Below are 15,753 nucleotides of genomic sequence, written 5' to 3'. Positions count from 1 at the left end.
GGCTGGAGTGCAGTAACATGATCATAGCTCACTGCTCTGTTGCCCAGGCCTTGAGTCTTGGACTCAAGAAATCCTCCCAAAGCTAAGGTGGGAGGCAGGGATTGTAGGGAGGAGTCAGTGTGCCCAGACTCTACTGTTTTAAAAATATCAACATGTAATCTGTAATAATATTTATAGTGACTCCCAAACATTTTTAGGATAGAAGTTTAAAAACACAGTTTCTAATCTAAAACTATAAGTTAGATCTACCATTATCAGTAAATTACATATATCTTCCTGTAATCTTCATTACTTTAACCTTTATAAAGAAGAAATAGGCTGAGTGTAGTGGCTCACACCTGTAATCCTAGCACATTGGGAAGCCAAGGTGGGTGGATTGTCTGAGCTCAGGTGTTTGAGACCAGCCTGAGCTAAGCAAGACCCCATCTCTACTAAAGATAGAAAAACTAGCCAGGGGTTGTGGTGGGCACCTGTGGCCTCAGCTACTTGGGAGGCTGAGACAAGAGATCACTTGAACCCAAACGTTAGAGGTTGCTGTGAGTTGTGATGCCATGGCATCAACCTCAGGGCAACTGAGTGAGCAGGTCCTCCCCTCCAAAAAAAAACAAATAAGTAAAAAGAGGAAATAATAATGATACTTGATAGGATATGATGATTATATATAAACATTTAGCATAATTTTTGCCTCATAGTAAGACTTCATAAATACTAAGTTAAACATTTTTGTAAGAACAGCAGACCTATTTCATTCTCTGTTCAAGAATTTCAAGAGAATTTGAAGAGAGATAAAACAAGGTCAGGATGTTCCTAGCCCACAGACTATTATTGGGTGGCCCAGCCAAGTAGAAAGCCCTGTTTCTTAACTTCTGAAAATGCTCTATGTTCCATGATCAAATTGTTTAACTTAGTACCTCTAAGTTACTTACTTTTTCCAATGCATGCATACTGAACACTGGCCCATCATGTGCTTTAACTGTTTTTACAAGGAAAATGTCTCTCCAGATACACACATCTCCTGTGGATGTTCCAGAAAAAGCCATCTCTTCAGTCCATCCATATACTGCACACATCATTGTGTCACTTTTCCCCAGTGTGCCTATGTAGCCTTTTCTTCCAATCAATCCTCCCCCTGGTTCACAAAAATATTACAAAAAGTTCCACTTTCACAATGCAAGCAATTACAAAGAAGCAAAATGTTTTTTCTATTGTTGTTGTTTGAATAGAAAGACATAAACAGTAAGGAGAATTAAAAAGAAAAATACAGGTATCTCAATCAGTGATATAGGCAACATTTTGCCTAACTGCTTTTAGGCCATATATTTTTTGGATAAAGACCTGGATTAAGTCAGTTTTAATTAGTCTTTAGCATTTTTGAAGATATTTCTCAAAAATTTTATTATGATACACTTAAGAATACAAAAAAGTATTTAAAAAAAACAAATACAGCGAATGCCTGTACATTCACTACCAACCCACAAAAGTACCAAAATAACTGAAATGTGATGCCAGTCCCATTTCCCTTCTCCACTCCCTACTATTCTGGAAGTGATGATGATTATTCTCATGTGTGCCTTTATACAAATATGTTATCACGAATTTATGTTTGTTTGTTTGTTTTGAGACAGAGTCTCGTTTGGTCACCTCGGTAGAGTACTGTGGTGTCATAGCTCACAGCAACCTCACATTCTTGGGCTCAAGCAATTCTCTTGCCTCAGCTTCCCAAGTAGCTGGGACTACAGGTGCCCTCACGACACCATGCTATTTTTTAGCCACCACTCTGGCTCAGGGTGGTCTTGAACCTGTGAGCTCTGGCAATCCATCCACCTCAATCTCCCAAGTGCTGGTATCACAGGCATCAGACGCTGTGCATATTTATGGTTCTTAAGCAATATACATATGAATCATGTTATTTTCCATGTTTTGAAATTTTCTATAAATACCATCCTGCATATATTCTTTTGCAACTTGCTTTATTCAACAGTGATTTGGTATATAGTTTTATACATGTTGATTTTTACCTCCAGAGAATTCATTTTCATAACCATACAGCATGATATAAACACATCAGGGTTTATCCATTTTCTTATTAATAGGCATGTAAGTTGATTCCAAGATTTTACTATTGAAAACAAGGCAGCTTTATACACTCTTGCAAGGGCCTCATCTATATAAGTACAAAAGTTTCTCTAGGAATGCCTACCAGTGGTTATAGAGTAATGTGCAAAAGGGAAAACATACAGATAAGACAGGTAACAACTCTTGACAAATTGTTCTCTAAAGTTAATGTATCAACTTACATTCCCACTAACAGTACAAAGCTACTTAAATTTAAGAAATATCTTCACTAAGCTTATTCTTTTCTTATAAATGTTTGACTTCTTCCTATATTTACGTATTTTTTCTAAAAGGCTTAAATTTATTGAGATTTTGATGTTACCCTGATGGAATTTATCATCCATTTGAAAAACAGACAATAATTTTTACTTTAAAATATGAACTTGGTGGCTCAGCGCCTGTAGCACAGTGGTTATGGCACTAACCACATACACGGTGGGTGGCGGGTTCGAGCCCGGCCTGGGTCAGCTAAACAACAATGTCAACTACAACAAAAAATAGCTGGGTATTGTGGTGGGCACCTGTAGTCCAAGCTACTTGGGAGGCTGAGGCAAGAGAATCACTTAAGCCCAAGAGTTTGAGGTTGCTGTGGGCTGTGATGCCACAACACTCTACCAAGGGCGACATAGTGAGACTGTCTCAAAAAGAAAAGAAAAAAAGGATGGCACCTGTGGCTCAAAGGAATAGGGAACCCATATACCAGTGGTGGCAGGTTCAAACTGCCAAAAACTGCAAAAAAAAAAAAGAAGTTGTTAACCAGCTTCAACTCCCTCTTTAGTGCCACCTAATCCCTTCCCTAGTCTCTAGCCATTCAAATTGAGCAGGTTACTTGCTTGCTTGAGCTCATGGGTTCAAGACCAGCCTGAGCCAGAGTGAAACCCTATCTCTACTAAAAATACAAAAAACTGAGGCAAGAGGATTGCTTGAGCCCAAGAGCTGGAGGTTGCTATGAGCTATGATGTCACCAGGGTACTCTACCCAGGGCAAAAGCTTGAGACTCTGTCTCAAAAATAAATAAATAAATAATATGAACTTCTTTCGCATTTATAATTTACAGTTATAAATTGCTAAAGTAATATAATATTCCATGTTTATACAATTTTATAGCATATGAAATTTTTCATTTTCTGTTTAGAATATAAAACATAGTCAACAGTAAGCAGTATGGACATCACTTGATTGATTTCACATATCAAATCCTTTTTATAAACATGAATACTACATAAATACAGCTAATAGACAGTGATAAAATAAATTTTATGTTTATTCAAAATATATCAAGATAATAGTGAATCACTTGTAAAAAAAAAAAAATAACATTTTGGATAATCTTAGATTTCCAGAAAAGATGCAAAAATAATTCATTCTGTTCCCATCACTGTTAATATCTTATGGTAATATCCATAGATCACTTGTCAAACTAAGAAACATGTCTAAATCATTACTATTAACTGAACTCCAGACTTCATTCGGATATCATTAATTTCTCATCAAGTTCCTTTTCTCTTCTAGTGATGCAGTGTAGGATACCACATTGCACTTAGTCAAACTACTTTTTTTCTTTTTTTTTCGAGACAGGGTCTCTACCAAGTTTCCTTGGTAGAGTGCTGTGACATCACAGCTCACAGCAACCTCCAATTCTTGGGCTCAAGTGATTCTCTTGCCTCAACCTCCCAAGTAGCTGGGACTATAGGCGCCCTCCACAACACCCAGCTATTTTTTCAGAGACAGGGTCTTGCTCTTGCTCATGATGGTCTTGAACCTGTGAGCTCACGACAATCCACCTACCTGGGCCTCCCAGAGTGCTAGGATTACAGGTGTGAGCCCCTGCACCCAGCCTCTTATTTATTTATTTATTCATTTATTTATTGAGACAGAGTTTCATTCTGTCTCCCTGAGGTTGAGTGCCATGGTATCATCATAGCTCACAGCAACCTCAAACTCTTGGGCTCAAGCAATCCTCTTGCCTCAGTCTCTCAAGTAGCTAGGACTTTAGGTGCCTGCCATAATGCCCAGCAATTTTTTCATATTTTTAGTAGAGATGGGGGTCTTGCTCTTGCTCAAGCTGGTTTCGAACTCCTGATCTTAAGCAATCTACCTGCCTCCACCTCCCAGAGTGCTAGGATTACAGGTGTGAACCACTCTACTGGCTTGTTAAAATGCTTTTTAAAGTAATAATTTCCTAAATTTCAAGGGAATAAAAAGAAGCATTTCCTTACCCGCTCTTCGCCAAAATTTCATGTGTTTAATTCCAGCTGTAATTAGTTTATCAGGCACATAGGGGTTCATCTTTACAACAAAAATCTTATCTTTACTTCCTCTGTAACAAACACCAATATGTGTTAGCTCTGAAGATTCATCTTTCCCATAATAATCTTTTGCTTAATCCATACCCTATCTTGATTATTCCATTCACTGAATATTTGTCTCCTGCTTGTCTCTCAGATTTGGACTGTGTAATCATGCATTTGTACACTTGGTCTTTTCTCATCATTTTAATATATTAACTGTTTAACAAAATCTAAAAAGACAGGAACAGTAAAAACTGAACTTTTTTATAGCACTCATAATACCTATTACAGTACTATGCACAGGGAATGCTATTTGTGGCATGAGTTAAAGAAATTCTTTTTATAATACTTTGTTAAGCTTAATATACCCTTTCTAACTATGAAGTTCCTCCTAAGCTATCATTTATTTGGGCATTATCTATATACTCTGTAAAAAGCATTTATCTATATTTTTAAAGTGCTTTAATGTCACTTTAAAGAATAGGAGGTTAAAAAAAAACTTTTTAACACTATTGACTATCTTCTCCTTTAAAGCACAGTTAATATTTTTATCATAAAATTAATACATGCTTATTGTAGAAAACTTGGAAAAATGAAGAAAATATAAGAAAATAAAAATAAGCTATAACTTCTTTGTGATATAAATTTTATCACACTCTACAATGGCTATATAATAGCCTTTCATACAGAATTCATTTTACCTATATGGAGATTTTAAATAATAGCTATTTCAAATGTCATATTATAGTTACATTAAAAAGTAGATTCAAAGGAACATCTACAAAGGAATGCTGAAATGATTTGATTAGATTACTTGTTCAATGGAAATAAAAGTGGCAGCAATAAAAATGTTAATATTTGCTTGATTTAAGAATTGTCTTATTTATTTATTTATTTATTTTATTTATAGAGTCTCACACTGTTGCCCTGGGAAGAGTGCTGTTGGCATCAGAGCTAACAGCAACCTCAAACTCTTGGGCTCAAGCGATCCCTGCCTCAGCCTCCGAGGTAGCTGTGACTACAGGCAACGGCCACAATGCCCAGCTAATTTTTCTATTTTTAGTAGAGACAGGGTCTTGCTCTTGCTTAGGCTGGTTTTAAATTCCTAAGTTCAAGCAATACTCCTGCCTTGGCTTCCCAGAGTTTCAAAATCATTTTAATCAAAAATTTTTAAGGTGAAAGTAATTCTACTATTTTGCCAATGTGATACCAAGTTTTTTTTCCTACCTTGCTATTGAAAGTTTCTCTCCTTTCTTCCAGTCCCATAGCACAATACTGTGGCTATCATCTATTCCAACTGAAGCCAAACGTTTCCCATCCACTGTGAAAATTGATAAGAGAAATATACTGACCATTAACATTCAAATGGTAAAAAACATTCACTATATATTCTAAACCCACACCTTATATTTAAAATTTGATAAAAATAATGTTAAATGTTAGGCATGCATACTAACATTTACAGAACATTTAACGTAACGAACTATAAAAACAACCAGAATCTATAATGAGGGGAAATAAAAGTTTCTCAAATCCTCTAAACATATCTGCTGTCAGCTCCCCCAACCTCACTTCCCTTACCTACCTATTAGATTGGGATGGGGGAAGGGAAGGCAATAAGAAAAGCAGAACAAAAAGATTATAAAATGAGAAGGAAAGGAAAAACTAAGACATGAAGAGACTTAGTTACTTCAATTACATTTACCATAAAAACTAAAACTTTTGATAATATCCAGCATCCTTCCATAATCAGAACGCTTAAGAAAACAGGCACAGAAGGGACATTTCTTAAACTGATAGAGGCCAACTACAGCAAACCCACAGCCAATATAATATTAAATGGTATAAAACAGAAAACATTTCCACTCAGATCAGGAACTAGGCAAGGATGCCCACTGTCTCCACTGCTATTCAACATAGTAATGGAAATCTTAGCCATTGCAATCAGGCAAGAGAAGGCAATCAAGGGTATCCAGATAGGGTCAGAGGAGATCAAACTCTCACTATTTGCTGATGATAAGATCCAATACCTGGAAAATCCCAGGGACTCAACTACAAAACTCTTAGAAGTAATCAAGGAATACAGCAGTGTCTCAGGATACAAAAATCAATACATACAAATCAGTAGCTTTTATATATGCCAACAATAGTCAAGCTGAAAAAAATAATCAAGGATTCTATTCCTTTTACAACAGTGCCAAAGAAGATGAAATATCAAAGAAGATGAATATTTACCTAATAAAGGATGTGAAAGATCTCTATAAAGAGAACCATGAAACTCTGAGAAAAGAAATAGCTGAAGATGTTAACAAATGGAAAAACATGCCATGCTTATGGCTGGGAAGAATCAACATTGTTAAAATGTCCATACTACCCAAAGCAATCTACAGATTTTTTTTTTTTTTTCTGGGTTTGAACCCGCCACCTCCGGCATATGGGACCGGCGCCCTACCCCTTGAGCCACAGGCGCCGCCCGCAATCTACAGATTTAATGCAATCCCTATTAAAGCACCATCATCATAATTTAAAGAGCTTGAAAAAATAATGCTTCGTTTTATATGGAATCAGAAAAAAAACCTCAAATAGCCAATACATTACTTAGAAATAAAAACAAATCGGGAGGTATCATGCTACCGGACTTCAGGCTATACTATAAATCTATAGTGATCAAAGCACCATGGTACTGGCACAAAAAGAGAGAGGTAGATTTAGAGTATAATTGTGATGGATGTGTTACTTAGTTCAATGTAAGCATTTCACATTGTATATCAAATCAGTACACTGAACCCCATAAATCTATCATTGTACAGTTATGATTTAATAAAAACAAAAAAATTTTTTTAATTAAAAAATTAGTCAAATGGAAAAACATGTAGGTAACAACATGTTGCCAATGATATAACTGCTTTTAGTGAAGGCCAATTATTTTAGCTGTTATTATCAAGCAACACAATACATTAGACAAATCGTTGAGACAAATGACTGATGAAACATGCTGATGAGCATACATATTTATAAGTTATAAAGGCTCAGACTAAAAGAAAATGTTTCCACCTTGCCACACTTTTTACAAACCTCAAGTAGTTCCTCTTTATTCTAAATACATTTTTCTTGTTGCAATTCACTTTGTTTCTTGACTGTTCGCAAATCCTTGAATGTGTATAGTTCCCTACCCCCTGGCTCTAGTACGGATAATGTATCACTTCACTCACAGTAGGAAAAAGCACTAAAAAAAAGCACTACTGTATTCATAATATAAAATTCTCTATTATTGGAATTTTCTCTTTCATCCCTATGCATACCCCAACTTTCAGTGTAGATCTACGGATGTTAAACTTTTAAACATGCAACAAACTGATAACATGATCTAAAATTATTTTTTCAAGAAGTTGAAAACTGTCACTGTATAGAAATGTCTAAGACAAGTATTTCAGTCCTCACTAAACATTTTCAAAGTTTACTCCATGGCTATAAAACAATAAGTAAGATCAACATTTACCCAAAGGGGGCGATACATACTACTTTTGACAGAGATGATTTTAGTTAGGTGTTATGCAGACAAACATATTTTATTTTAATATAATACAGACATACTAATTTTAAGGGGATTAAAATTATACCCATTGTATTATAAACTAGCTAGAAAATCCACACTTTTAGGGGACATAACTTAGTATGAATACTTCACAAAAATTGTGAAAGTCACAGCTAAATGATAAATTTAGGTAACACTGGTTTAGATTAAAATGCTATGTACTGCCTCTGTATTTTGATCACTCTCATTGAGGTAGCAAATATCCTTACCTGAGAAATCAACAGCACAAACACCATATTGGTGATAGCCCTTTAATATCGACAATGGTTTAATGGTCTCTGTATCCCATACGTGAATTGAGGGATCCCTACCTACCTAAAATAGAAAGAATTATAAAAGTCATTATATACAATTAAATTATTTCTTTTCATAGCCATTAAAAGGAAGTAAATAAGAGGTTTTACTGACTTTGATTTACTTGCTATAAAAAATATAAAGGACTGTATGTGCATATGACTAATTTTTTTCCTTACCTTTGTTAGAAAGCTAATGAGGCTAGGCTCAGGGTTTCTAGGAATATTCTAGAACTATGAGACTCTTTTCCCACACTTCCATCAATAAAAATAAGTGCTATTTAAATCTTACCCTATACTTTATCAATAAAGATAATAAATGCTTGCCAAACACCTATTATTGTTAAGGTTTCTGTGCTAGACACAGTGAACACCAAAACGTACAGGTAACTTCTGCAAACTCAATGGGAAAACAGGACATTTTCCATTAAAAAAGAACAGACGGTTAACAGATGCTTAAATAGATAAAAAGGTTGTGAAGGGACACTTCATGGAAGAAAAGGTACTAAAGCTGGGCTTTCAGAAAGTGTAAGACTTGGATATAAAAAGAAGAAAGCAAGCACATTCTAAACTAGGATAATCATATTAACAAATATTCAACTACCACACTTATCAACTATCTCAATAAATGTTAATGGCTTGAATTCCCCACTGAAGAGACATAGATTGGCTGACTGGATTAAAAAACACAAGCCATCCATTTGCTGTCTGCAAGAAACACACCTGGCTTCAAAAGACAAATTAAAGCTCTGAGTCAAGGGTTGGAAGACAATTTTTCAGGCAAATGGAACTCAGAAGAAAAGGGGAGTTGCAATCTTATTTTCAGATTCATGTGGATTTAAAGCAACTAAAGTCAAAAAAGACAAAGATGGTCACTTTATATTGGTCAAGGGAAAAATACAACAAGAAGACATTTCAATTCTAAATATGTATGCACCCAATATAAATGCTCCCAGATTCTTGAAACAGACCTTACTCAGTCTGAGCAATATGATATCTGATAATACCATAATAACAGTGGACTTTAACACTCCTCTTACAGAGCTGGACAGATCCTCTAAACAGAAATTAAACAAAGATATAAGAGATTTAAATGAGACCCTAGAACAACTGTGCTTGATAGATGCATATAGAACACTCCATCCCAAAGATAAAGAATATACATTCTTCTCAACACCCCATGAAACATTCTCCAAAATTGATCATATCCTGGGACACAAAACAAATATCAACAGAATCAAAAGAATTGAAATTTTACCTTGTATCTTCTCAGACCGTAAGGCACTAAAGGTAGAACTCAACTCTAACAAAAATGCTCGACCCCACCCAAAGGCATGGAAATTAAACAATCTTCTGTTGAATAACAGATGGGTGAAGGAAGAAATAAAACAGGAAATCATTAACTTCCTTGAGCATAACCACAATGAAGACACAAGCTACCAAAACCTGTGGGATACTGCAAAAGCAGTTTTGAGAGGAAAATTCATTGCTTTAGATGCCTACATTCGAAAAACAGAAAGAGAGCGCATCAACAAGCTCACAAGCAATCTTATGGAACTGGAAAAAGAAGAACAATCTAAGCCTAAACTCAGTAGAAGAAAAGAAATCTCCAAAATCAAATCAGAGATTAATCAAATTGAAAACAAAAGAATCATTCAGAAAATTAATGAAACAAGGAGTTGGTTTTTTGAAAAAATAAATAAAATAGATTAACCATTGGCCAGACTAATGAGGAACAGAAAAGTAAAACCTCTAGTAACCTCAATCAGAAATGATAAAGGGGAAATAACAACTGATCCCACAGAGATACACGAGATCATCTCTGAATACTACCAGAAACTCTATGCCCAGAAATTTGACAATGTGAAGAAATGGATCAATATTTGGAATCACACCCTCTCCCTAGACTCAGCCAGGAAGAAATAGACCTCCTGAACAGACCAATTTCAAGCACTGAGATCCAAGAAACAATAAAAAAGCTTCCAACCAAAAAATGCCCTGGTCCAGATGGCTTCACTCCAGAATTCTATCAAACCTTCAAGGAAGAGCTTATTCCTGTACTGCAGAAATTATTCCAAAAAATTGAGGAAGAAGGAATCTTCCCCAACACATTCTATGAAGCAAACATCACCCTGATACCAAAACCAGGAAAAGACCCAAACAAAAAGGAGAATTTCAGACCAATCTCACTCATGAACATAGACGCAAAAATTCTCAACAAAATCCTAGCCAATAGATTACAGCTTATCATCAAAAAAGTCATTCATCATGATCAAGTAGGCTTCATCCCAGGGATGCAAGGCTGGTTTAACATACGCAAGTCTATAAATGTTATCCACCATATTAACAGAGGCAAAAATAAAGATCACATGGTCCTCTCAATAGATGCAGAAAAAGCATTTGATAAAATCCAGCATCCTTTTCTAATTAGAACTCTGAAGAGTATAGGCATAGGTGGCACATTTCTAAAACTGATTGAAGCTATCTATGACAAACCCACAGCCAATATTTTACTGAATGGAGTAAAACTCAAAGCTTTTCTTCTTAGAACTGGAACCAGACAAGGTTGTCCTCTGTCACCTTTACTGTTCAACGTAGTGCTGGAAGTTCTAGCCAATACAATTAGGCAAGACAAGGAAATAAAGGGAATCCAAATGGGAGCAGAGGAGGTTAAACTCTCCCTCTTTGCTGACGACATGATCTTATACTTAGAGAACCCCAAAGACTCAACCACAAGACTCCTAGAAGTCATCAAAAAATACAGTAATGTTTCAGGATATAAAATCAATGTCCACAAGTCAGTAGCCTTTGTGTACACCAATAACAGTCAAGACGGGAAGGCAATTAAGGACACAACTCCCTTCACCATAGTCTCAAAGAAAATGAAATACCTAGGAATATACCTAACGAAGGAGGTGAAGGACCTCTGTAAAGAAAACTATGAACTCCTCAGAAAGGAAATAGCAGAGGATATTAACAAATGGAAGAACATACCATGCTCATGGATGGGAAGAATCAACATTGTTAAAATGTCTATACTTCCCAAAGCAATCTACCTATTCAATGCCATTCCTATCAAAATACCAACATCGTACTTTCAAGATTTGGAAAAAATGATTCTGCGTTTTGTATGGAACCAGAAAAAAACCCGTATAGCTAAGGCAGTTCTCTGTAACAAAAATAAAGCTGGGGGCATCAGTATACCAGATTTTAGTCTGTACTACAAAGCCATAGTGGTCAAGACAGCATGGTACCGGCACAAAAACAGAGACATAGACACTTGGAATCGAATTGAAAACCAAGAAATGAAACTAACATCTTACAACCACCTAATCTTCGATAAACCAAACAAGAACATACCTTGGGGGAAAGACTCCCTATTCAATAAATGGTGTTGGGAGAACTGGATGTCTACATGTAAAAGACTGAAACTGGACCCACACCTTTCCCCACTCACAAAAATTGATTCAAGATGGATAAAGGACTTAAATTTAAGGCATGAAACAATAAAAATCCTCCAAGAAAGCATAGGAAAAACACTGGAAGATATTGGCCTGGGGAAAGACTTCATGAAGAAGACTGCCATGGCAATTGCAACAACAACAAAAATAAACAAATGGGACTTCATTAAACTGAAAAGCTTCTGTACAGCTAAGGAGTCAATAACCAAAGCAAAGAGACAACCTACACAATGGGAAAGGATATTTGCATATTTTCAATCAGACAAAAGCTTGATAACTAGGATCTATAGAGAACTCAAATTAATCCACATGAAAAAAGCCAACAATCCCATATATCAATGGGCAAGAGACATGAATAGAACTTTCTCTAAAGATGACAGACGAATGGCTAACAAACACATGAAAAAATGTTCATCATCTCTATCTATTAGAGAAATGCAAATCAAAACAACCCTGAGATATCATCTAACCCCAGTGAGAATGGCCCACATCACAAAATCTCAAAACTGCAGATGCTGGCGTGGATGTGGAGAGAAGGGAACACTTTTACACTGGTGGGACTGCAAACTAGTACAACCTTTCTGGAAAGAAGTATGGAGAAACCTCAAAGCACTCAAGCTAGACCTCCCATTTGATCCTGCAATCCCAGTACTGGGCATCTACTCAGAAGGAAAAAAATCCTTTTATCATAAGGACACTTGAACTAGACTGTTTATTGCAGCTCAAGTTACAATCGCTAAAATGTGGAAACAGCCTAAATGCCCACCAACCCAGGAATGGATTAACAAACTGTGGTATATGTATACCATGGAATACTATTCAGCCATTAAAAAAAATGGAGACTTTACATCCTTCGTATTCACCTGGATGGAAGTGGAAGACATTATTCTTAGTAAAACATCTACAAGAATGGAGAAGCATGAATCCTATGTACTCAATTTTGATATGAGGACAATTAATGACAATTATGGTTATGGGGGGGGGAACAGAAAGAGGGAAGGAGGGCGGTGGGTGGGGCCTTGGTGTGTGTCACACTTTATGGGGGCAAGACATGATTGCAAGAGGGACTTTACCTAACAATTGCAATCAGTGTAACCTGGCTTATTGTACCCTCAATGAATCCCCAACAATAAAAAAAAAAATAAAATATTCAGGGGGTTTAAAGCATCAAGCATGTAAACAAGACCCTGAAAAGACAATTTTACTGTTGTAGCACTCTGTCCTTTATCTTTTAACGTGGTTTATGATGTTCAATATAGTACTCATATTCTTTTTTCTTTTTATTTATTTTTTTTATTATTATTTTTTTGGCCAAGACTGGGTTTGAACCTGCCACCTCCAGCATATGGGGCTAGCACCCTACTCCTTTGAGCCACAGGCGCCACCCAGTACTATATATTCTTAATTATTCCTCTAGAGTCAAGTAATCATTTCTTTCAACTATAGCATAAAGAGATCTTTATATATAAAGACAAATCCTGAAATAATCAATATAGCTGTCAATTACAGTAAATTTTGAGATTGATTTTATATAAAGACATAACAAAAACCAACACCACAACCTGCCAATATTTCACTAAGTTATTCAGAAGTTATTTAGCCAAACATTACCAGAGACTTTCACATTTTCTTTTCATAAAACTTCTACAGAACTTGATACTTCTGATGATTTTACAGTAATACCCTCCCCTGGTGCTCTGGTCTCCTTGACTTACTAAAGAGTTTCCTTCACAACCGCATCACCTGTTACTTAATTATAAACCTCCAAGATTCTATCTTTAACTTTATAGTCTTCTCATTCTACAATTTGCCCTACAATATCTCACTTTCACAGTTTCAATGGCTAAACCAACAAATAACTCCCAAATCCTACTCTCTAATCATTCCTTTTCTTTTGAATCCAAGACTTACAGTATCAATTACCTCCTGGACATCTCACCTGGAAATGATGTCGACAATGACTACCATTCACTGAGAACTGACTAATGTGGCAGAAACTGTTCTAAGCACCTTACAAAGGTTTACTAATGATTTCAACAACTTTATGAGACATGCACTAGTTGTATCCTTACTGTAAAAGATAAGGAAACAGGCATACAAAGATTAGGTAATTTGCCCACAGCTAATAAATGGAGTTTGGATTCAGACATCATATATTCAGTGCTGGTTGAGGTATAGTCAGAATATTATTAAGGCACACTAAGGGCATCTCATGCAGGGATGAAGGGGAGGAGGGAAAGGCTAGGAAAGTTCTCAGATATGTTACTTAGCCTAAATCTTGAAAGGAGTAGGAATTGAAGTTGGAGGGTTGAATAAAAACGGAGTGTGAGAGTTTTCCAAGAGGAGGGAACTTAAGGACAACATTAATACTGAAGTAACAGAAAAAATATTAACTCACAGTTTTTCAGTAAGGGCTAAAATCAATCACATGAGCTCTCTGCTCTCTCTCTCTCCCTAGCCCTGTTTTCACATCTGAAAAGAACTTAACAAACAGAAAGGAAATATAAATCTTTCTCTTTTAAAACTACTTTTTTTTTTTTTTTTTTGAGACAGAGTCTCACTTTGTTGCCCTCAGTAGAGTGCCATGGCGTCACAGCTCACAGCAACCTCAAACTCTTGGGCTTAAGCGATTCTCTTGCCTCAGCCTCCCAAGTAGCTGGGACTACAGGGGCCTGCCACAAGGCCCAGCTGTTTTTTTGTTGCAGTTGTCATTGTTGTTTTAGCTGGCCCGAGTGAGTTCAAACCCAGCCTCTGGTGTATGTGGCCAATGCCCTACCAACTGAGCTCCAGGCAAGGCCTAAAACTACTTTTGAGTTATTTTCCTTGTAAGGTGGCTATAAAAAAACAAACAAAACTGCTTTTGGAAATGTGTTTTACGGCTTTGGGGAGTTTCTAAATGCACAGGAGGGGTTACAAGCTAACGGTCTCAGTTTCCACTCAAAACTGTTACCTCAAGGTTAGAATCACTGACAGGATTACAATCACCTATGAGAAGCCTGTCTCCAATGGCAAGACAACAGCTTTTCATTCAGCTGCTAAGAAGACAGAAGGGGAGGATACAACAGTTTCATTGTACCTGTTAATTTGATACAACAGTTTCATAGTACCTGTTAATCCTAGCACTTTGGAAGTACCTGTTAATTGGTTAAGAAGCCATAAATCTGAAAAAATGAAAAAAAAAAAAAAAAAGAAGCCAGAAATCATCTTTAACTCTTTATAATTTCTAAATAAAAAGACTAAGTATCAAACCCAAGTCCACAAGCTCACAATAATAGAAACTAAGTAAAAGATGTGAAACAACATTATACATGTTGGACAAATGATAAATAGCTCAGACAGCAAGAGCATAGTTTACATGGAGGCATAGTAAGAGACAAAAAGAGAAAGTTGCAGATTTAGACTAGGCTAAATCCCTTGAATTGCATGCTAATGCATTGAGACAGCCCACAAGCTAATAATAAACATTAAAGAATTTTAAATCTTTTAGAAAGATTACTAGTGGGTCAAGAAAATGGATAGTGGCTCCACACCCATAGCTCTGTGAGTAGGGCCCCAGCCACATGTACAGAGGCTGGCGGGTTCGAACTTGGCTCAGGCCTGCTAAAACAACAACAGCAACCAAAAAATAGCCAGGTGTTGTGGCGGGCGCCTGCAGTCCCAGCTACTTGGGAGGCTGAGGCAAGAGAATCGCTTAAGCTCAAGAGTTTGAGGTTGCTATGAGCTGTGATAGCATAGCACTCTACCCACGGCGACATAGTGAGACTCTGTCTCAAGAAAGGAAAGGAAAAGGGAAAAGGGGAGAAAAAAAAGAAAAAGGGAAAGGGAAGGAAATAAAGAAAGAAAATGGATAGAAATGGCAGGGGCAAAATAACTTAAGGTTATTTTGGCTACGATGGTTCAGAAATTACCAAGCACTAATTGTCATTAGAGACAGAAAAATTAAAAACTAAAACGTGGCTCAGTGAGTAGGGTGCTGGCCCCATATGCCAAAGGTGGCG

At 36.5% G+C, this 15,753-nt stretch overlaps 1 protein-coding gene across 9 annotated transcripts in view; it reads right to left on the bottom strand.

The window, feature by feature from the left end:
• Positions 1–15,753, bottom strand: part of EML5 (EMAP like 5) — a 177,946-nt gene that overhangs the window by 90,427 nt on the left and 71,766 nt on the right. For all 9 annotated transcript variants that reach the window (XR_008382276.1, XR_008382277.1, XM_053600971.1 and 6 more), the window contains 4 exons: positions 8,211–8,316; positions 5,634–5,727; positions 4,335–4,435; positions 927–1,129 (listed from right to left, as the gene is read on the bottom strand). Coding sequence is in view for 7 of the 9 variants with exons in the window: in XM_053600971.1 (XP_053456946.1) it covers positions 927–1,129; positions 4,335–4,435; positions 5,634–5,727; positions 8,211–8,316 (504 nt within the window). In the remaining 2 variants the exon portion in view is untranslated. The remainder of the gene's footprint in view (positions 1–926; positions 1,130–4,334; positions 4,436–5,633; positions 5,728–8,210; positions 8,317–15,753) is intronic.

Source organism: Nycticebus coucang, chromosome 9, assembly GCF_027406575.1.
Source record: "Nycticebus coucang isolate mNycCou1 chromosome 9, mNycCou1.pri, whole genome shotgun sequence".
NCBI lineage: Eukaryota > Metazoa > Chordata > Mammalia > Primates > Lorisidae > Nycticebus > Nycticebus coucang.
This window is presented reverse-complemented; position numbering and strand designations above follow the sequence as displayed.